The following is a 23,203-nucleotide window of genomic DNA, read 5'->3' as shown; positions in this document are numbered from 1 at the left end:
AGCATGAATCAACTACTCAGAGAAATGGAAAACTACAGAAGCGAAAGAAGCACCTGGAAGGCTTTCAATGTTTGTATGAGTTTCACATGTAACCACCAGCCTCCGAATCAAAGGTGATTATGGGTCTTCACACTTCCACTTACTTTCTGAATAGTGTCATCTGGAAAAATTACCATATGCAAAGCAACTGGGGCCCTTGGCTTCTGGGGTGTGTGAAAGCGTGGGAGGTAGGCGTCTGTTTGCCGGATAACATGCTACTGTCCTTTGACTAGAACCTCATTAGCTTCGTCTTCATTAAAGCCGCCTAAAGCAAATGGTTCATGTCAATCCACGTGAAAACATATTCCCACAGCTCCACACTGGCTTCTATCAATTTAAACACCATAACAACACCTATGTGGACCTTTGTACTCCCCCCGCTTCCCATCCCTCCAGCCATTACACACGGCTAAAAACAAGCTAAAATAACATACCCTTCCTTTTCACCTCCTTCGATCCTCACTACTACTCCCCTGGTCCTCCTTATCCCATTCCTTTTCCCTCCATTTCCCCAGCTAGACCGTTTTCGAAGATACAGCATGTAGTTAGCGCCCTTAAATCCGTTTCCACCACGGAAAGGTTTGGATTAAATCCTGCTTCTCGGTCCACCTTCAGTACCTAGTAATTAGCACAGTATGTCTCATATCAGATCCTCAGTTAATATTTGTTAATAGTTGATAAAAAGAATGACCAAAGGCCCATAAAACTATATTGGCAAGTAAAATCTAGTTTGCAACTAGATTTAAATCTAATTTGCAACTCATCACCCACGCATGCGCGAAGATAGCCGCTGAGAGTGAAGAATGAGCGTGAGACAGAATATGGGACAGGGACAGGGAGACTCCTAAACCAGCTTCCCATTAGTCCCCACAGGCCCCGGCGTTGGAACTAAACGTCCCCCACGCTAACCCAGTCAGTCTTGAGGGCAGCTCCACAGGCCAGCGGCTGGAGCAGTAAAGGGCTCCGTGGGGAAGCCCCAGTCCCGGCGGGGCAGCCCCAGGCTCCGCGCCCGTCTGTTAAAGGGCCAGAGCTCCCCTTCCGTGAAGGGCTAGCGGGAATGGAGCCCGAACTGGAATGACCGAGCGGGTGGAGTCCGGCCCCGCCATCCGCCGAGAGCGGGTGCCAGCGCGAGCACAGCTACTGGAGCAGGTGCCGCTCGCGGGTTGCCCTGGGCTTGAGGGCGGGGAGCAGGGGGCCGGGGACCGCAAGGCGCGCTTGACGCCGCATTACCTCTCCAGGGCCTGCAGGGTGTAGCTGATGAGCGGCCTCTCCAGGATGGGGCAGAACTGCTTCGGGGTGGGGACGCCCATCCTCTCCCCGCTACCCCCCGCCGGCAAAACGGCAGCCACGGCCGGCGCGCTGCACCCGGCTTCGGCCCCGGCCCCGCTCAGCAAGGAGGCCGAGGCCGCCAGGTCGGCGCCGCGCAAGCCGCGCAGGCGAGGCCCGGCCCCCGCGGGCCCAGAGCCGCCAGGCGGCCATGACTCCATGGCGGCGGGCGGCGGGGCGGGCTCTCCTCGCCCCGGGCCACTGCGCCTGGGCTCTGCTCCTGCCCTAGGCTGGGGTCGCAGCGGGGAGGGCGGGCGAGGGCAAAGCGCGCACACAGGCAGCGCCCACCCGAGCCGCGCGGGCCAGGCCGTTGTACGGCCCCGGGGGACGATCCAGCTGCCGGTCTTCCCTCCCGGCGCGTCTTCGGCCTCTGTCCCGAGCCCAGCGCCCCGGAAGGGCTGGGTTTCCCGGCTCTCGGCTTCTCCTCTGGCAGGCCCAGCAGTCGCCGCAGGTGGAAGTGTCAGCCCTCCTTATATATGCCTAAGGGTCTCCTTAAACCTTAACAGCTGTGCGCAGGCAGTAGGGGTCAGAACTCCCTCCCATTCCTCTCCCCTTGAAGAGATTTGAAGAGATTTGGATGCAAGCCACGAGATGGGACAGAAAAATGTGCACCTTAGTTATCTGGCTTTCATTCGCTCATGAAGCATCCTGGTTCCATCTCGGGTAAAGACAGGTGGATGGGCAAATGTTATTATGAAATATCAGTAAGCCAAACTGCAGCCGTTCCCAAATTTGTCTGCAAATTGGAAACACCTGGGGAGCTCAAAAAATGCTGACGCCTATGCCCCACCCTCAGAGATTGGGTTTAATTGGCCTGGTGTGTGGCCTGAGATTTTAAAGATATCCCCAGGTGATTCTAATGAGCAGGCACGTTTTTCTGTAACCATGGAGCCAAAGCGATAATACTAATAATTGCTGAATAGTCGGCGCACATTATCTCATTTAATCTCCAGGAGAACCCAGCTATTACTGTTCCCCTTTTACAGAGGCGGAAATAAGGTTAAAATGTTTAAGTAACTTGTGTAAGATTGCACACCTAATGGCCTTTGCACAGAAGTACAGCCAGAGTTGAAAAATTCCAGGCCTGAAGCGTATCATGCCTTTATTTAGTACTGTCTTTCCTGGCAGTGCTTCCCATGAAAATGTACTAAAGTATTTGGAGTGTCCGAGCAGATTGTATTAGGCCCCTGGAATGTAAACTCCTTGAGAGCAGGGTCCTTACTTTTTTGGTTTGGGTTGTGTCCCCAGGTCCTGGAATATAAGGGAAGTTTAATAAATATTCATTGAATAAGCTACTGATTGAATGAATGAATGACAATCGAAGTATATATAATTAAATATTTGCTAATTTATCAATCTTCACCCATCAGTAGTAAATACAAGATTCATAAAATAGGAGTCTTTAAGCACTGAAAATATTATCAGATTATAATATTCCAATTTAGTATTTTTAGCCATTTTCCCAGTTTAGAATGAAGCATACAAAATTAAGATTTAAATTTTCTACTTTTATTGTCTTTTGATTTGATCTTATTATTAAAATCACTATCAGTTTTATTTTTGTTCCTTTTATATTATAATCAACGTTTAGCTCCATTCTACTTGAAATTTGTCAGATCACTGACTCAGTCAAAAAGTAGGCATCATAATACATTTCACTTTGTAGCACCACCACCTGTATCTAACCTATAGTATGCATTCAATTAATACATGTTGACTAATTGGTGGATAAATGAATAAGTGAGTCTACCTACAGAGGCAGAAAAGCAATCAAATAATTGTTTCTATTAATATTAATATTAATATTGATCTTTAAACCTCGCTTTTTAACCTACTGGTGGAGCTAAAGCTATTCTTCATTTTCTTATTCTTGAGCAAAAATAGCATAGTAATAAAGGTCTTATTATATTAATTTCTATATAATCATTAATATAATTAAACTTTGAAAATTTAGCCAGAATCTTATTATATTGATTTAGTTCTGTTCTTAGAACAAATATATTAACTTTGTTCACTATGAACCCGTAGATCTTACATAACGTATGTTAACGATGTTTAATAGATAGACTTGTATTGAAAAACAAAACAGACTTTATTTGTATATCATAATATGAGAATCAAAGTATTTGTATATCATAATATGAGAAGCAAAGTTTTTGTATATCATAATATGAGAAGCAAAGTTTTTGTGTATCATAATATGAGAAGCAACGTTTTTTCTGAGCCTTTTTATGTGGATATAAGTAATTCCTTATTATGCATACTTTGGGTAAATGATGTAGTTTCCATGTTACTTTTTTTTTTTTTTTTTTATGGCTACGTTGAGTTTTCAGTTGCTGTGCGCGGGCTTTTTTTTTTTTTTTTTTTTTTTGCGGTACGCCGGCCTCTCACTGCTGTGGCCTCTCCTTGCTGTGGCCTTTCCCGTTGCGGAGCACAGGCTCCGGAGGCGCAGGCCCAGCGGCCACGGCTCACGGGCCCAGCCGCTCCGCGGCATGTGGGATCCTCCCAGACCGAGACACGAACCCCCGTCCTCTGCATCGGCAGGCGGCCTCCCAACCACTGCGCCACCAGGGAAGCCCCGGGGTTTCTTTTTATTTGCAGCGAGCGGGCTACTCTTCATTGTGGTGTGCAAGCCTCTCATTAAGGCGGCTTCTCTTGTTGCAGAGCACGGGCTCTAGGTGCTCGGACTTAAGTAGTTGTGGCACATGGGCTCAGTAGTTGTGGCTCGAAGGCTCTAGAGCACAGGCTCAGTAGTTGTGGCGCACGAGCTTAGGTGCTCCGCGGCATGTGGGATCTTCCCAGGCCAGGACTCAAACCCAAGTCCCCTGCATTGGCAGGCGAATTCTTAACCACTGCGCCACCAGGGAAGTCCCTGTCTTTACTTTTTAATGCATATAGAAATACCCATTAAATGGAAGTGGCTCTTGTCTTTGTATCTGAAAGGCCTAAAATTCCTGTTTTTGGTTTGTTTCTACATGTCAGTGTACCATGGAAGATTTATCTTGGGATTTTATTATTATTATTATCATTATTAGAGAATTTTAGATCAAATTGGGTTCATTGCTCAAGTGTTAATTCAAGTATAATTAGCACTGTCAATCACTCTCCTCCTCCCCAACCATACTTACTGTTTTAATAGCATTTCTGGAGGTTAGTTGGGGTGTTGCTCACAAATGCTAATGAACAGCTTAATGGTTTACCCTTTAACTCTTTTCAATTCAGAGCCAAACAAAATAAATTATGGTTCCAGCAGGGGCCAGCCCCAGGATTTCTGTCAGCCTATGAATTCTAATTCCTGTTTTGCTATTGTGTATCTTTTGTAAATGAGACAGTCTATTAACCTCTGACCTTTAACTCATTTTTATACATAAGAAAGGTAATGCTCCGAATTGAGGTCTTTCTGTGGATAATTCAAACTAAACACCACATGGCAACAAGAATATTATCTTTTGTTCTCTCAGTATTTCTTATAAAGTTAATTATCAACCGTCTCAACTGTCCACCTTGTTTTTCCTGTATAGCTAAAAAGGGAAATAGTTGTGAATAGCCTTAGGACTGAATGATAAATTTGACTTCATTAATGCTACCAAAGTTTAACTTTTCATAAGAATCATTTGGGGACCATTGTTAATATACATAGTAGTTCTTATATAGTTTATATAATATAATCATTTACATAATATATATTAATCTTAGAAGATATGTTATTGGCACCTTTGTTTCAGGAAGGAAGACCCCTTCTAGGGCCCAAGAGTGGGCTTTTGTCTAACACCTGGAAATGAATTGTCCGAGGAGACACACGTGCTGCCAAAGCAAAAGACTTTATTGGGAAGGGGCAGCCGGGTGGAGAGCAGCAGAGTAAGGGAACCCAAGAGAACTGCTCTGCCAAGTGGCTCTCAGTCTCAGATTTTATGGTAATGGGGTTAGTTTGCAGGCTGTCTCTGGCCAATCATCTTGCTTGGCCCATAGTCTGACTCAGGGTCCTTCCTGGTGGTGCACGCATCTCTCAGCCAAGATGGATTCCAGTGTGAAGAATTCTGGGAGGCTGGTCATCTCCTCCCTCTTTTGGCCCCTCCAGAATTCTCCTGGTTAGTTTTCGGTGGCACACCATGTTCCTATTGGGACCTCCTGTTGTGAGACAACTCAGGCAGGTGGTTATCATCGTTCCTGGCCAAGGTGGATGGTTTCAATCAATGGTCCCCTAACACCTTCTGACAGAACGTTTGCCTCAGTAGATCTGGAGTAGGCCCAGAAATCTGAATTTTTAAGTAGGCTTCCTTAGGTGATCCTAATGTAAGTTTGGACCAGACTTAAACACTGAATTACAAAAGAATTACACCCCAATTCACTTTATATCCAGTGCATTTAATTTCAAGACCTAACGCAAAATGCATGTAATATATTAAACATGCCATATAAAAATTGCATAAGAAATCCATTAAAATGTCTGTTTTATTTCCTTGTTAATTTATAAAGAAGAAAACACGAGGGGAAAATGTTTAAATGCCATGATTTTTTTAAAAAAGATGATAGAGACCTGGAGAACCGAATTATCCCCGAGATCTTTCTACAGACCTGTCATGGAAAAACACATCACCTCTGACAGCCACCAAAGGCCATGTCCTTGACCACAGCTTAAGCAGAATTGAAATTGTTGCCTGGAACTCTGTCCTGAGCATGGAACTCAAGGGTGTGATTCAATTGAGGGATGACACATACCTCCAGAAACTAAAAGAGGGGAATGCCCTCTATGCATAAGAAATGTGGGAGAGGTGATACCTTTGATGGGTTTGTTTAGGAAACAAATGACTAGTCTAGAATTGGTGGTAGCCAGTTTTCTTCTCTGTGGAAGAGAAGAGCATACAGAATCATCAATGAAGAGCAACAGCTAGAAAAGGAGGATTTGCCATTTCTGCCAGGAAAGATCTTGGCAGCAGTTATTCCTATATATTTTAACTGCAACGTATTACTAAAACAAGATTTAAACAAAAGAAAAAAAAAAACAAACCTAGGCTTTAAGAAGAAAATGCTCCCTGAGAACTCAAAGTCATGTCTGTTTACTAATGAATAAGAAAAGAAGAATGTGGACCTTTGAATGTGGCATTATTACCACAACCACCACCCCCTTCCCTGCCAAGCACAGAGTAAATATAGGATGTGAGCCGTGCAATAGAGTTTGAATGTGGGACATCATTGCCTTATGCCTCACCTAAGAGGGTACCAAGTCTTGATCTTAAGCAGATCAAAAGGGACTCTGGTGGGGTAGGGTACAGAGAGGCAAAGAAGTGACATGGATGAAGGCAGAGAGAGAAGACTGAGACAATGATGATACAGTCTCTTCAGTGATATCCAAAGGATATGAAGATATAAACAACTTTTAACTTTTGTTTAAAAAAAAAAAAAGTGCTTCACTGCTTTTTAGCATGGGACACTTACTTCAGTAGCCAAAAAAAAGAAAGAAACAAAGACGAAGAAGAAAACACAGAGTAGTTTGGGCAGATGCTATAATATCTAGTTAGGAGAACAATAAGCTAAACTGGTTTGGACAGGAAGCACTTAGTAGTGATGGAAAGACCATGTTGCATGGAGAAGTAAATTGTGGTAGATTGCAGAGAGGAAGAAATAAGGTCACTGTGTTGTTTATGCTGTATGTGAATAGAAATAAGTTAAATAGAAATTAATTACTTCCATTTGTGACCATGGCTACCACTAAGTGGCGTAAGACATAAGTGAAAGAATGAATTAATTAAGACTGTTCAATGTGCCAATGAATATAAACCTAAATGCATGAAGACCAATTTACACTTAGTCTTCAGGAAAATTAGAATGCTTAAAACTATTCCCAAAAGAAAAAATTGTTTTGATTTAAAGTTGCACAGACTATCCTCTTTCTTCCTCTTCTCCTATCATTATTCCTTAAAAGAACTCAAGACCTTGACAAAAGATTAAAAAGAAAAACAAAAAACTTTCCCTTTTGTCAAATCTTTCCTTAGTAGTTATTTTTTTCTCTTAACTTCATAAAAAATCTGATTTTTTTTTCTTTTTTTTTTTGTGGTACACGGGCCTCTCACTTTTGTGGCCTCTCCCGTTGCGGAGCACAGGCTCCGGACGCGCAGGCTCAGCGGCCATGGCTCACCAGCCTAGCCACTCCGTGGCATGTGGGATCTTCCCGGACCAGGGCACGAACCCGTGTCCCCTGCATCGGCAGGCAGACTCTCAACCACTGCACCACCAGGGAAGCCCAAAATCTGATTATTAACTACTATAGTACGATAACAAAAATATGCACAGAATTAACCAACACTGGTCCTGGGCAAAATTTCAAATTTCATTATGTTTCTCTTTGGCTCTCCTGGCCTCTCGCCTTCTGGTCCTTTTTCCTTTCTCCCTACTATCTCCTGAATTGGGCATCTCACTATCAGCTCTGCTGACCAGAAGTTCATCTGTGGCTTTCACCGATGGGCTTAACCCTTTCAGCCTTGACCAGGACAGGTAGCTCCATCCTATGAGAGGGCTGCACCTTGAATTTGTCTCATTGCCTAGAAGAACTGCTTTACCATTCATGGGGTGTACTCACCTCCTGGCCACCTCCCTCCTGAACTCTACTCCCATTGACCCAGGTCTTACGATTGTCTCCTGCTTGGAATTCCACATCTCTTTGGCGTAAAGTAGAACAGAATCCCAGTTTGACTGGCTAGACTTGCATCACCAGAGGGCTGTTCTCTGATTAATTGGCTGGATAACTTCTCTGAGAGGATTAATCACATAAAAACATGTCTACACTTAACTGGTTTTAAATGTCAGTCCTGTGAATTATGATACCTTGGTCTCACTAGGATGTTCTATAACCTGGCCTTGAATTACTTCCCAAGCCCACTGGCTACTCCTGCTAGATCTGGGTTTGGTCAAGTTATATGACTAAGGCCTTCCTGCCCCTATTAAACCTGGCTCTCAAAGTGATGAAAATACAACTGTCTCATTTATCCTGGGAAATAACAACTAATAACAGTTGTTTCAGACATTTCCATTTAAATAAATATCAGAATCATGATTTAAAGGCCCGATATTCTAACCTTAAAAATTCCTAAGGCCAGAGATAATAGCAAGAAGTCACCATACACGAGGCCAGTGCGAGTCTAACCTTAACAACAATCCACTTACTGGGCTTCCCTGATGGTGCAGTGGTTGAGAGTCCGCCTGCCGATGCAGGGGACGCGGGTTCGTGCCCTGGGCCAGGAGGATCCCACATGCCGCGGAGCAGCTGGGCCCGTGAGCCATGGCCGCTGAGCCTGCGCGTCCAGACCCTGTGCTCCACAACGGGAGAAGCGTACTGTGAAAAAAAAAAAAAAAATCCACTTGCTATTTTTATTTTTGAATGGATGGTCAAAGATAAGTGTGCTATGTAATTGCTAAATCACAATAAGCTCTAGAGAACAAGAACTGTATCATTTTCCTATTTTTCTCAGTTGTCTATTGTGTATAACAAACCATTCCAAAATTTAGTGTCATAAAATAATACCATTTTATTGCTCACAATTCTATAGATCAGGAATTTGGGCAGTACTGAATGAAGACCACTCACCTCTCTTTCATTTGATGTTGACCAGGGTAGTTCAACTGGGCCTGGAGATGAATCCGAGATGAACTCATTCATACATCTAGGGCCTTGGTGCTTGGCTATTGGCTGAGGTGTCTCAGTTTACTTCCACATGATCTTTCTCCAACAAGATAGCCTGGCCTTCTTTATATAGTGGATGGGTTCCAAAAGAGCAAAAGTAGATTCTACCAGGCCTCTTAAGTTCTACGCCCAGAATTGGCACAGCAATACTTCTGTCTCACTATATTGGTCAAAAGAAGTCACAAGTCCAGCCCAAAAGGAGGGAAAATGGCTCCACACCTTTTGATGCGAGAAATGGCGTGTACTTATGGGGCATGGAGGAATTATTAATGGCCTATCTTTGCAGAGTCTTCTGCAGCCACCAATCACCCACTTTTGGAGATTCGTATGCCTTTGGATCAGAACATCTACTCAAACAATACAGATTTCATAGATTCCTGGCCAGAGCACGGCAAAGGATTCAAAGGGTCATTCCCTTGCTTTCCTGCCAAAAGAGGAAGAGACTGAAGAAATACAGCATGATTTGTACAGCCCTCTCTGCTCTTTCAGATCATTTGTTTCTACAAGTTATTCACTAGAAGTTATCAATAACTATCCAAACCCTCTTTTTTGCCATCATAAAAGCCAAAACTAGGGCTGAAATATTAGCAAAGTGAATATATACCTAAGAAATTATTTCTGTTACTGAAACCCCTACTGTTATAGATACCCCAAGTGATAGGCCAAGAACTGATTTCCAAAATGTGACAATCTTTTAGTCTCACTTGTAATCATACTGTATGGACTAGCACTTTATTAGAGAGCAAAATGTTGGTGATGAGGATTCTTCATTATCTGAATATTCTTTCAATTTTTTAATTGTAATCATAAGCATTATATTTATTTAACTTTAATCAGAGTTAAAACTATTTCACATGAGAGTCTTAATTTAAAATTCAGTAAAACTAAAAATATGAGAAAATACAGTATTTGCAATAATGGAGAAGACCAACACAACTCCTTTGAAAGTCTATGAACAATTTGGAAGGTGGCTTCTATTACCCCCAAACTGAAAATTGGAAGCTCCAAGTATTAATATTTGTTATGGCCATTTATTCTATTAAGGAGCCATGTCTACAAAATGATTTGGGCTTTTTCCTCTACCTACGGCTATAGATTTGGTCAACTGGGAATTTCTGAGTATTAAACCTACCACTATCTTGGAAATGGAGCCAAAGGGCCCAATATCAACTAGAGATGCACAAGCTTGTTTCAACCAAATGACTACCTAGGTGTCAGTTTTTAATAAACAAACCACACCCCTAGTGGTAAAACTAGTGGAGACATATTTTGCCAGATTTTGTTCATATGGACGTGGGGTCCTGCTTCAACAACCTCGTTGGTATGAATTAGGCCTCTCTTTTGAAATCATCTGTGCCACATTTGAGCAATAAATTGCTTCTTCATATCTTGGGACAGGAACTGAATTAAGAGTCCTGTCTTGTGGGCAACTGCTCTCCATTTTCTTTTTTTTTTTTTTTTTTTGCGGTACGCGGGCCTCTCACTGTTGTGGCCTCTTCCGTTGCGGAGCACAGGCTCCGGACGTGCAGGCTCAGTGGCCATGGCTCACGGGCCTAGCCGCTCCGTGGCATGTGGGATCTTCCCGGACCGGGGCACGAACCCGTGTCCCCTGCATCGGCAGGCAGACTCTCAACCACTGCGCCACCAGGGAAGCCCTGCTCTCCATTTTCAAGTCCTCTGAAGAGCGTAAGTAAATGCCAGGCCAGAAAACAGTGGACAAAACTACCAACAGGTGGGGAAAATCAGACAGAGTGGGGAAGGGAAGGGGACTTTGACCTTTGCCATTGCCCAGCATAGTCCAGCTTGATTCCACTGCAAGTAGAAGCAAAGAGAGCCCACGTAGTAATAAAGGCAAAGGCAGCTTTGTCCTTATACACTAGAGGTGTGGCAGGTAAAACGCAGGTCCAGCTCCCTCTCAGCACATAACATAAATTAATAGTTCTCAGCCAGGCTACACATCACAATCATTTGTGGGTGCAGATTGCATCAAGTGCAAAAGCTGAGTCAGAATCTGAGGTGAGACCTTGGAAGTGCTTATTCTGATGAGCACCTACATTTCTAGTCGCTTTACTAGATCATACACAAAGATGGAAAGCTGGCCTAGTTTAACAACTTGTGATTGACCAGTGTGAACAGAGGAGTTATTGCATGATGAGGTGGAGCACTGAATCAAGGAGTAGGGCCACTTTTACTCTATTAGAGTACTCTATTGCATGTCAGGCTCAGTATTACATGCATATATCAATAATTCTTTCAGGTCTCACAACTGCTTTTGTGAGACAAAGGTTATCATTGCTCCCTTTTTACTGATGTGGAACCTGAAATTAGTGACTTGCCAAGGGAAGCGATGGGCTGTGATGCCAGGTCTGTGTAAACAATACTATCCTCCGAAGGAGAGGACAGTGTTTCCAATGTGTTTTCAGTACTCTTTAGAGTGAGGTTCAGCTCTTTAATGCCCATCTTGACAAAATATTACAATAAATTATTCTTCAGTGCACAGTGAGCATTATCTCCTACAGCAAAATTTGCTGAATGAAACTGAGATGAACTAAATGAAGAAGGCATTGAAAACTATAACATGCCATAGAAATTAAAATTTCTTCTTATCTTGAATGATGGCTCTTATATCATCATCCTATAATACAAATTAAATTTTTTCTTAAATATTCCTACTTCCTCATTTTATTACCCAACTTCAGCATATTCTATTATTTTAAATTTTTCATGTCAAAAATTTTCTGACCACAAATTTTCCATTTCAAAAATGTTCTGACCACCACAATTCTTCTTGAATAGAAGAGTAATGTAAGTAAATAAATTGAAATTGAGCCCCCTATTGGTGATGAAGTATTCCCCCCAAATGGCATAGGAGCTTGATTTTTGATGGTCTTTGTCGTTGAACTTTGGAAAGCTTTTTGAAAGTGTTAAATACATTCAACTGGTTTTTCAAAGATCACTAGTATAACTTAGAAACATTATTACCTCTTATAAAAAAACATATTTTCATTTCCCCAATAACTTTTTCTAGCTTAATAATACTCAAGGACCAAGGGCCACAATTGCAAAATTTCAGGACACACCATGCCCAGACAGTATACTGTAAACCTTGCTTCCTGAAGTTTGGTAATGCAACAGTACAAATGAAAACTTTCATTTATTATTCCATTGCTTGTTATTAACCAATTTTAGAAGACTGTGGGGATTTTGTGTGTGTTCGTTTTGGCAGTTAAAAAAAAATGATTGTATATGCCTTACATGTTTTAGACCCTTCAAAGAAAAAATGAATTAATATTTGCTTTTTATTTTCCTGGTAAAAACTACGCATTGAGCGAACATCTAAAAAATGAATAATTTCATTATTACCATAAATTTGAAGTGGAAAATGTTTTTCTATAAAGGAGTTTGTATAAATTATTTAAAAAGTAATTAAACTGGAGCTCAACTAAAGAGTGTATTGTAGGGCTTCCTTGGTGGCGCAGTGGTTGAGAGTCTGCCTGCCGATGCAGGGGGCGCGGGTTCGTGCCCCGGTCCGGGAAGATCCCACATGCCACGGAGCGGCTGGGCCCGTGAGCCATGGCCGCTGAGCCTGCGCGTCTGGAGCCTGTGCTCCGCAACGGGAGAGGCCACAACACTGAGAGGCCCGCGTACCGCAAAAAAAAAAAAAAAAAACAAGTGTATTGTAGGAGGGAAAGTGATCTCTTCATGAATAGAAACTAAATATTTTCATAAAGTGGTGTAGTTATTGTGACAGCACAAATTGTATTAATAGCTAGTTGGGAATTGAAATAAAATGTTACTAAGTTTCAAAGGCTTACCTTTTAATTGAATTTTGTGTGATTATTACATGAATGAAATAAAATCTAAGTATTTCTCCTTTTTGTGCTCGTGGGGCAGATATTCATTTGTTCAAAATTTTCCTGCTTATAATCATTAGCATTCAAACTTTTTGATTGTCAGGTTGTCACAACACTGAAAAGTGCAACCCAGAAACGAACTGGTAGAAGTGAGTATGAAACGCTGTCCAGTGTGACAGAGACATTCATGACTGGAGTCTGAAAAATCAGGGTTTTTTAGTTTGCTGATTATTACCCCATAAGCTTAATACAGACCCAGAACTCAATGCAAGTACCATCTCCCCTGTACCACCTACCCACATTGACTGTCTCCCCTTTAATACTTGTTTAGAATTCATTATCTGCAATAACAATGATCTCCAAAGAAAGGTATATTTACCCTCAGGAGTATGCAAGATAATCCATTAGGATACAGAAAGTAAATATTAAAGCTTCTATTTGTTTGTTTGTTTGTTTTGCTGTATGCGGGCCTCTCACTGCTGTGGCCTCTTCCGCGGCATGTGGTATCTTCCCAGACCGGGGCACGAACCCGCGTCCCCTGCATCGGCAGGCAGACTCTCAACCACTGCGCCACCAGGGAAGCCCTTCTATTTGCTTTTTATTTCCTCCTTCTTAAAACATAATTTTTGTGAGTCTTGTAATTTATTAACATTAGTATATATGTATACTACTTAAAATTTTTTAAATGTATATTGCTAGTGCATGCTCAAAAGTTTTTTAATGGTAGAGACTCATGTCCAAGAAAGTTTAGAGCTAATGTTCTATTGTTCTGTACTTATTTTAACACTTAAGTAATGACTGAATCTTCTTGGGCCCCTACTATCTGTATGATCTTAGCTCAGTTATTAAATTCCTCTATGTGCAAAATAGAACTAAAATTGATACGTTGCAGTGGATGTAGTTCTGATTGTACCATTTTTATGAGAACAGTTTTGTAAGAGATAAAGTGCTACTCAAATGTGTATGAATACCTTGAGAGCAGACAATAGTTCATATTTGTATTTCCAGGACTTTTCACAGTGGCTGGCAAATAGAGCATGTTTAATAAATATATGAATAAATGAATGAATGAGGGTCTCTCTCTCTCCCTATATATATATATATATATATATATATATATATATATATACACATAGCATTAACATTCTTATGGGAAAGAGCAAGATGTGGTGGAAAAGATTAATGATCATAAATGAGAAAAATCAAATTATCTTGCTCTATCCTTGGCACTGTGATTCTTTTAAAAACAAGTCATTCATTTTTGCTGAGCTCAATTTTTTCCTCTACAAATTAGGCATAATAAGATAATTATCCCGCCCTACTTCACAGAGCTGTTTTTAGAATAAAATTTATGTGAATTATATATGTGAAAGTTTGTCATGAACTCTTGTGAAAATTCTAGGCTAACATTAGTGTTGATTTCTTATGGTTTTGTCATCTCCTGCTAAATTGCACTTGACTAGAAGGAAAAGTTCCTCCCTGCCTTATGCTTTTGTTGCATTCCCTTCTGTGCCTAACACAATACTTTACCCGTAATAAATTCTTTATTTAAAAAATTAAAAAAAGGAGGCTTTTTAAGGAATGGTGACCTTCTGTTTTCAAACCTGCCCATGCTTTTGAGCAAAAAGCTGGTGGTGTTTGAGGGGTTCCAAACCAGTACCAACTTGTGTCCCCCCAAGCACTTTTTATCAGTAAAAAGGCAAAGCATGTACTGGAGGGAATGCTTGATTTATACCTGTCTAGGCAGTCAACCTGCCACCCACAGAAATGTTGGAAGTTTGGCAGTTAATCAGCAAGGCAATTTTTTTGCTCTGTTCTCCGTTGATGATCCTCTGAGTTTGTTCCATAATGGTGTTCCTTAGTCATTTTGTCCCATAATAAAAGCTGTGTGATTAAGGACTTTGTCTGTATCTCCACAGCACCTCCAGAACAGTGCTGGAGAACAGTGCCAGAAGAGTGCCTGGTGTATCCTGGGTGCTCAATAAATACTTGTTGGATGAATAAGCTAAATGACTCATGGAAATTAAGAATATGTATACTCAAGATTTTGAATTATTTACCCAAACATTGATTTGATTTAATTCAGTAAAAGTTTTCCCCAATTTCCATCATTATGGAAAAGACTGAAAAAACTAGAGTTTGTGCTGAATTCTTTTCCAGTGTTAAGCTTCCCCGATAGTCAAATTACATTGCAATTTCTCTCCTGTGCTTATGTGTATGCATATTTGTTTTAAATACATATAAATAATGGGCATCCTTTTTATTTAAACCTAGTCCTATATAGCTCCTATTTTTTTCTGAGGCATAATTTCATATTTGAGGAGAAGAAAAAATAACCAACATGTTTGAACATAAATATATCCATTCTCAAGGAGATGTCTTTCATTGGGCTAATGACACATTTTTTTCCCCAAATATGTAACCCAAGAAATTATTTTACACACAAACCAGAGGTTACAGAATGAATTTCTAAATTTAACCCTTCAAGATACCATTCTATTTCTTTCAGAAATTGCATCATGAATTTGAAGATTAGAAAATAATCACATTTTCAGTGCTATTTAAGTGTGCTTTCCCTAAGACTCAAAATTTAAATGCAGTTTTTCTCACTCTCCTATATAGCACTTTTCTAAAGCAGTTGCATATTATCCCTACAAGGTTTATAGAGTAAGAATACCGAGGGCCCAGAGATGTATCTAGTTGCTCAACTGACCAGTTAAGTTCCTTTCTCTTTTCTCACCCTGCCCACCTCCTGGTGGGTCAATTGATGAAGAATGAATTGGCCAAAAGGCAAGGAGTGGGGGATGAGAGGCAAAGTCCTGGATAAAGAGAACTAGATAATTAAATGCTGGATAGTGAAGAGTTGACTTAAAACAGCTCTTTTCAAAGGAGACTTCAAATTGCTGTCTCCTTACCAGACTGGAGAATCCAATTTGTCAGGATGAGTTGATTCTCATGCAGATGATGTAACCTGACAGCTAGCAACATGTAGGGGTCTGGTAACCAAGCCAAGAAATTTGGTAGCACAGAGTAAGTGGAGATGAATCTTTTTCTAATCAATCAGGATTCCGTTTCTTAGAGGTTGTTTAGCGTGTTACACATTAACAGCATATTTTAAACACATTCTGTGCTTTTTAAATTGTTATAATTACAAAAATGGATTTTTTCTGCTCACAAATTAATTACAGGAAAAAGTGATGATGAAAGTATAGTTATTGACTCATGTTCATATACTAGAATGCCAAGGATATTTCACAGGCAGATTGGCATAATTCAACTTCCTTTGGATAGTGACTAAATTGGGCTCAAGGAGAACTTAGAGTTTGATCTATAAATATTCATTTACTCTAATACAGTGGGGCTCTTTTTTAAGTGACAGTTCTAACTCATTATTAAATATATGCAGTGAATTTCCAGGATGCCTAAGAATATAGCCAAGGGAAAAAATGCTTTTGAAGATTGAAAAAAGATTCATGCACTCTCTGGATCTCAACTAACAAAAATTAATTAATTAATAGGTCTAAATTATGTCTGTCCATAATGCAGCCAAAGTACCAGCTTCCCAGATGTTCATAATGTCACTGATCCCATTATAATTCCTCAAATGCCAACAGTACCTCCTTTGGGGTAGGGGAGTTATACAAGAGAACAGATGCCAGCAGGATGGAGGAGTACAACCATAGGCATGTTGGTCAGAATAATTATAGTTGTTAAAGCAAGAATATTCAAAGAGCAGTGCATAATCATGCATTACCAAAATATCACAATGATCACCTGACCAGTGTCAACATCCTACAACATCCTCCGCTAGAAAGGGGCACCTCCTTTTCGACAAGTACCTGTAATACCCGAAGGCAAATGGCAGTACTGAAGAGCCAACTGTTTTTCATATGTTGACTGTGATTGTCAAACAAAGGATCCTCTTTTTCAGGGTGCTTTCTCCATTGGAGATACTTGGTTAATATTTGCTACACTCTCTTCATTTCTTTCATTGCACCTTTTGCCATTTATCTATTTTCTTGTTTGCTTATTTGTCTCCCATCCTAAACTGTAATCTACCCATGGTCATTTTTCTTAAGGAGGGAGATAACTTTTTATCAAATTATAATATTCATGCAGTAAAGTACATATATCCTTAGTGTAGAAGTCGACAAATTTTCACAAATTAAACACAACTGTATAGCAAGTATCCAAATTAAGAAGCAGAAGACCAGGGGCTTCCCTGGTGGTGCAGTGGTTGAGCGTCCGCCTGCCGATGCAGGGGACACGGGTTCGTGCCCCGGTCCGGGAAGGTCCCACATGCCATGGAGCGGCTGGGTCTGTGAGACATGGCCGCTGGGCCTGCGTGTCCGGAGCCTGTGCTCCGCAACGGGAGAGGCCACAACAGTGAGAGGCCCTCATACCGCAAAAAAAAAAAAAAAAAAAAGCAGAAGACCAGCAGCACCCCAGAAGACTCCTGGTACTATGTTCTAGGTTGTTATACTCCAAAGGTAAACATTTCCTGACTCTTAAAAACTGTGATTTCTTTTGCCTGTTCTTGGACTTTATTCCAAATAATGCTGCTCTAAATATATGTTCACAAAAAGTATATATCTCTGGTAAATATATGTACGTATCTTTGTGGTATATATACACAGTAGTATAATTTTGGGGTCATAGGGTATGCATATGTTCAGTTTCAGTAGACGTGGCAGACAGTTTTCCAAAGCATTTAAACCAGTTTCCACTTTTACCATCAGTGTGTGAGTGAGGAATCATATCTGGTTTGTTCACCATTTTATCTCCTGCACGTGTCACAGCGCTTAGCACCAAGTAAGTACTCAAGAAGTCTTGGCTGAATAAATTAAATTGATATATGTTAGAAACGTCTAAATGACTATTAGCATTTCATCAATCTTTTCAAGTTTATAAGAAACCAAAACAAGTTTCTGGACCACTTCACAATTTTGCTAAGAGCCATCCCTAGGTAATCGGTCCCTGAAAAAAACACCTCTTCACTTAATGCTGTTTTCTAGGACAGATGGCTGACTCAATGGAATAAACAGTATCAATCTGACAACATAATGAGTTTAGATATGTTAGCAGAGGAAGACATTTTAGTGTCAACTTTCCCAGCTGCTCTTTATACACTTAAGGACACAGAGGCCTAAAGAAATCAAATTAGGTGCCCTTAGGGTAAGAAAGGATTCATAAGTGGAAATATTCTTTGTTTTCTTCTTTAAAACTTTGTAGTGAATGATTATTTTATTTGTATACAGTAATGTGTTTTGCCAAGAACAGACTAGCATTTTTATTTCATTGGTAAAACTCATGTTTTTACTGTGACCATCCCTTAAAACACTTTTTTCTTTTCATTACTTAAACAGAACAAATTACCTTTGTCATTATGCAAAATTGCTTAGATTTTGTCTTTGGGGTGAGATTTACTCTATTTTTTGCATGGTGTGATCACAATCAGTCCTGAGGCTCAGTGGTTTTTTTAGGATGGACTTTTTATTTGTTCATGTATTTTTACCAAATGCATCTAACAAATAAAACCATGTGGAAGAATAATAAAGCTTTAAGTCTTTCATCTAAAGAATAAGTACTTTATTGTGAATACAATGAAAATGGAGACAAATTCAACATTTAATATGTTTCTACACAATAATTACAAATACTCTGAGGAGGCTGAATCACTGCAGTGTTCCAAGGTCTGGGACATAGACTGGATTTGGATGAAGATACATGTACTAGATTCTACTAATGGCTTCAAACCTTTACTCCTTCTTGAGTATCAACACCCTTTGATGTGTTACTTCACAGTTCTAATAAAGAGATGGAGTATACTGCCCCACTCTTTGACTTTAAATTAGTTATGTGACTTTTTTTGGAAAATGGAATGTTAGGGGACATGAGTGACAAAGGCTTGAAAAGTACCAATGCATTTAGGCTTTCTCTCTTGAGCCTCTCCTATGATAATGAGATACCCTAGCTAGTAGGCCAATTCCTGCAGGAAGCTGAGAGTCATGGAGAACAAAACCCATCTGCCCCAGCTGAGCCTAGCGTAGGTTGGTTGACTCCAATTGACCTCCAGATACATAAATGAGTCCAGCTGAAATCAACAGGCTCATCCAAACCCTATCTAGATCAACTGACCCCCACCCAGAAAACCCTTAGATTTGTGATCTAAATAAGTGCCTTCTTATTATTGTATATCATTGAAATTTTGTGGTGGTTGTAATGCAGTGGTATTGAAGGCATAGTTAAGGGATACAAGTATCATCAGATAAGCACGGGTGGATGGTGACCATGTTTACCAGAGGATGGTAAAAGGAACAGGTGCCACAGCAAGGGCAACTTGTCTGTAGCTAAGAGGCGAATTCAGGTTATAGGTAGAGAGTCTTTTTTTTTACATAAATATATTTATTTTATTTGTTTATCTTTGGCTATGTTGGCTCTTCGTTGCTGCGTGTGGGCTTTCTCTAGTTGTGGCAAGTAAGGGCTACTCTTTGTTGAGGTGCTCAGGCTTCTCATTGCAGTGGCTTCTCTTGTTGTGGAGCACAGGCTCTAGGCGTGCGGGCTTCAGTAGTTGTGGCACACGGGCTTAGGTGTTCCTCAGCATGTGGGATCTTCCCAGAACAAGGATCGAACCCGTGTTCCCTGCATTGGCAGGCAGATTCTTAACTACTGCGCCACCAGGGAAGCCCGGTAAAGAGAGTCTTAAAAGAAGGACTGCTGTTCAGCAAATAAAGAGCTTAGAAGTTACGCTCTGTCCTAACAACAAGTGAAAAGCTAAACAAACTGAAAAATCAACAACTCTTCTTACGACTATCAGAGAAATGAGGTCAAAGGACAAACCACTGGCCCCAAAGTAACTTTTATGATGTCTTATAGCTCAGATGTGGGCTTGGGAATCCACCTTTGGAATCCTCTCTACCCACTGAATGTTATTACTAACACATTTTATGTGCCATGTTTTGTCTTTCCAGAAATATGCTAGATCTTGCATAAGAGTAAACTATTTACTCACCATAGGCTATTGCTAAGGCTTATTAAACTTCAAGTCTCCTCTGTAGTGGGAAAAGACAACTTTTTCAAGAAATAACAAATTGTAGGAGGTAAGGCTAAAACGGAGTGCTGTCAGCTCTCTCAAGTTTCATCAAGTTAAAAGAATATGTCAATATTAACACCTTTTTGGATGTGGCTTGAAAACAATTTTTACTATGAACATCCTTAAAAGGAGCTTAGGACCAGCGGGAAGAAATAAAACAATCAGAACAGCCTGACTCAACAAACCCTATTTTGACGTAAAAAACCGTATCAAAGAGAGCATGCATCAAGTAGATTTGCACAAAAACCTGATTTGTTTCATCCACGTTCTTGAGATTTTTCTGTTTTATTAGACAACGATTCTTAGTTTTAAGGGCAGAGCGTATACACCAACTAGTCATCTCTCTGAGCTTCAAAAACTGGTTGGCATGCTGATTCCACCTCCCTCAAGGACTGAATTACAGAATCGAGAAATATAGTAGAAAACTGAGAGTGAGACATTGAGTTGAAATAATGAGCCTGAAAGAAAAGTCAGAAAAAAATAAGAATCATTAGGGAAAACACCATCTACATGAAATAGACTATAAATCCCTGAGGAATGCCGGATTCACTCTTTGTATTGAAATGCCTCTTCCAGCCAACCTCACCAATACTTTTTGGTTTTCTATTAATTAATTTACAACTGCCTATCAGCACTCATCTGCTACAACAGGATCCTAAGCAGCCGGGAATCAGGGATTGTGTGAGACCCACCATCAGGAGGGTGGTGGAGCGGCAACCATGCCTCTTTGCCATGGCTTGGGAAGAATAAGAGGCAGCAATCTGGCCATCTTGATATCTAAGGGTCTCAACAGCCTCTGCCTGTCTCATAGCAATAGTCATTCCCAACTCCCTCACCCACAAAGAAATTCTCTGGTTTGGAAAAACAAGATGAATTCTTCATTAAGAGGGTACCAAGCTATTATACAAGAGTTATACAGATGGTACAAAACATGGTTTACCTCTCCAAGAAATTTCACTCTAATTGAAGAAAAAAATGATGTACACAAAACTAGAGCAATTAAGTGGTCACTTACGTTTCAGATTGTAAAGGCAATAGATTAGATCAGAAATAGAAACAGCTGACTAATCAGAGCTGCTTTAACTTGTATGTGACAGTAGTTTCACCTGTGAAAAGCAAGCAAAAAGAACAGGGAAGAGGGCTTCCCTGATGGCGCAGTGGTTGAGAATCTGCCTGCTAATGCAGGGGACATGGGTTCGAGCCCTGGTCTGGGAGGATCCCACATGCCGCAGAGCAACTAGGCCCATGAGCCACTACTACGGAGCCTGCGCGTCTGGAGTCTGTGCTGCGCAACGAGAGGCCGTGATAGTGAGAGGCCCGCGCACTGCGATGAAGAGTGGCCCCTGCTTGCCACAACTAGAGAAAGCCCTCGCACAGAAACAAAGACCCAACACAGCCAAAAATAAATAAATAAACAAATGTGGGGTTAAAAAAAAAAAAACGAAAAAAATAAAAATTTTTTTAAAATTTAAAAAAAATGGGAGAAAAAGGAGGTTAATAGCTAACTACTATTTCAAAATTACCAAATCATACCTCGTTTCTAGCATAAAATAGTAAAACAAAGTTTTTTTCATCTATAGAAATGAAAGTTGTAATGTTTCTAGTGAACCTTCCTTTTCTAAGATTAAAAAAATACACAAATGGAGAGTTAATATTCATATTAAATGCAGGCATTAATTAGGAATTTAATGTTTCTAAAGGATATAAAACAAATTTGCCAAGCATACTAAGGGTACCCTGATATTAGAAAGTTTCATCACTTTTTTTATGCCAGTAAACTATGTTGAAAGAATCTTTAGCAACAAAACCTCTATTTATAATTCTTCTAAATATCTTCTTGTGAGGCCAAGGATAAAATATACTTCCAGATACAGCAGGCATGTTTCCCTGGAATTTTACCATTGCTTTTCAGAATGGTGTTAAATATTTTATTTCCATTTATGTTACTGTCTTCTGGCTTTCCCCTCATTAAACCCTCTTGACATATACAAGAAGATATATATCACAAAGAAATTAGTAAATAAGGGAACAATTAACAAGTTGTGATCTCAAAGGAGACTATAATTTGTAATACACAATTATTGATAACACAGAACATTTTAAAGGGTAGTAATATAGGATTGAGAAATGTGTAAGAAATGCTTAGAGGTATACTTTAAATAAACAGTATAAAATTTGCTCAAGTTTTCCAAAATTATATGGCATTTATTATTTTCAGAGAATACAGTCAAGTTTACTTGCTCTTGTTTTTCTTTTTTTGCATTATTATTATTATTATTTAAGCTTTAATGATCCATTGGACTACAGGAAGAAAATCTGTTTTCAGTTTTATCTCATTTTATTCTATTTCTATTTTTAAATGTGTTGCATAATGTACATAATACATTAATATGATTTTATATATCTATATAATTTATAAGTAAATAAATGTGTTTTGGAGAAAAGTGCCCCAAATTCTATTTTTCTTGCGGAAACATGTTCCAAAATTTAGAGGATGACTTCTAAGCCATCAGTTAACATAAACTATAAAAAGAAAAAACAGAAGAAAACAGTAGCCTGAACATTTAGGAGTAGATTGACATATTGTATTGGAATTATGAAACAGCAGGAATGAAGTAAAAGAAAAACTACTCTGTTCCTTTTGTTGAAGAAATGAATGAGAGAGTGAGGCCTGAAGTGACATAGTGGTAAAGTAAGCAAATACAATAGCAGTCAAGACTGAGCATAGGGGCAAAAGGAGGATAAATGTGTGAAAATGTTTCCTACATCAGTTTTTGTGTCACACAAATATATGAAATGAATGGGAAATGACAACATAGCCAAGAGAAGCAAACCTGGGGTGATTCAAATGGGAATGGATAAAGGCATTGACATAGTAAAAGAGAGAGAGAAAGAGAGAGAAACTCCCTCTTTGAAAACTACCAAAATGCCAAAGCTATTTATTTTTATTTAAAATTAACTAAGATCTGTCCAGAATATCTTCCAAAGATGTGTCTGCCCTCCACCTTGCATTCCCCTACCTTGCTAACACTTGCTTCTTTCCTCTGCTTCTCTCTGACCCACTCTTGCTCTACTTTCTTGACCAAGGGCTTGGAGAAGATGAAGTCCTTACCCAAGCCTGTATTCTCCTCTGCTCAAATAGCTGGTCTCAGCTTAAGAAATATAATAACAACAACAGTAACATCAGTAACAACTAATATTATGAGCCCATAC

At 40.1% G+C, this 23,203-nt stretch overlaps 1 protein-coding gene across 5 annotated transcripts in view; it reads right to left on the bottom strand.

Annotated features, from left to right (window-relative positions):
• Nucleotides 1–1,861, bottom strand: part of CRPPA (CDP-L-ribitol pyrophosphorylase A) — a 305,310-nt gene extending 303,449 nt beyond the window's left edge. For 2 of the 5 annotated variants that reach the window (XR_014016649.1, XM_081244006.1), the window contains exon 1: nt 1,270–1,855. Coding sequence is in view for 4 of the 5 variants with exons in the window: in XM_081244006.1 (XP_081100132.1) it covers nt 1,270–1,526 (257 nt within the window). In the remaining variant the exon portion in view is untranslated. Of the gene's footprint in view, nt 1–1,269 lie in introns of all 5 variants that reach the window. The other 3 variants (XM_081244009.1, XM_081244008.1, XM_081244007.1) reach the window with 3 other exon arrangements.
• Between the last annotated feature and the right edge of the window lie 21,342 nt (nt 1,862–23,203).

Source organism: Mesoplodon bidens (genome assembly GCF_964165515.1).
Source record: "Mesoplodon bidens genome assembly, chromosome: 9".
Lineage (NCBI taxonomy): Eukaryota > Metazoa > Chordata > Mammalia > Artiodactyla > Ziphiidae > Mesoplodon > Mesoplodon bidens.
Note: the sequence above shows the minus strand (reverse complement) of the source record. Positions and strands in the feature narration are given on the sequence as shown.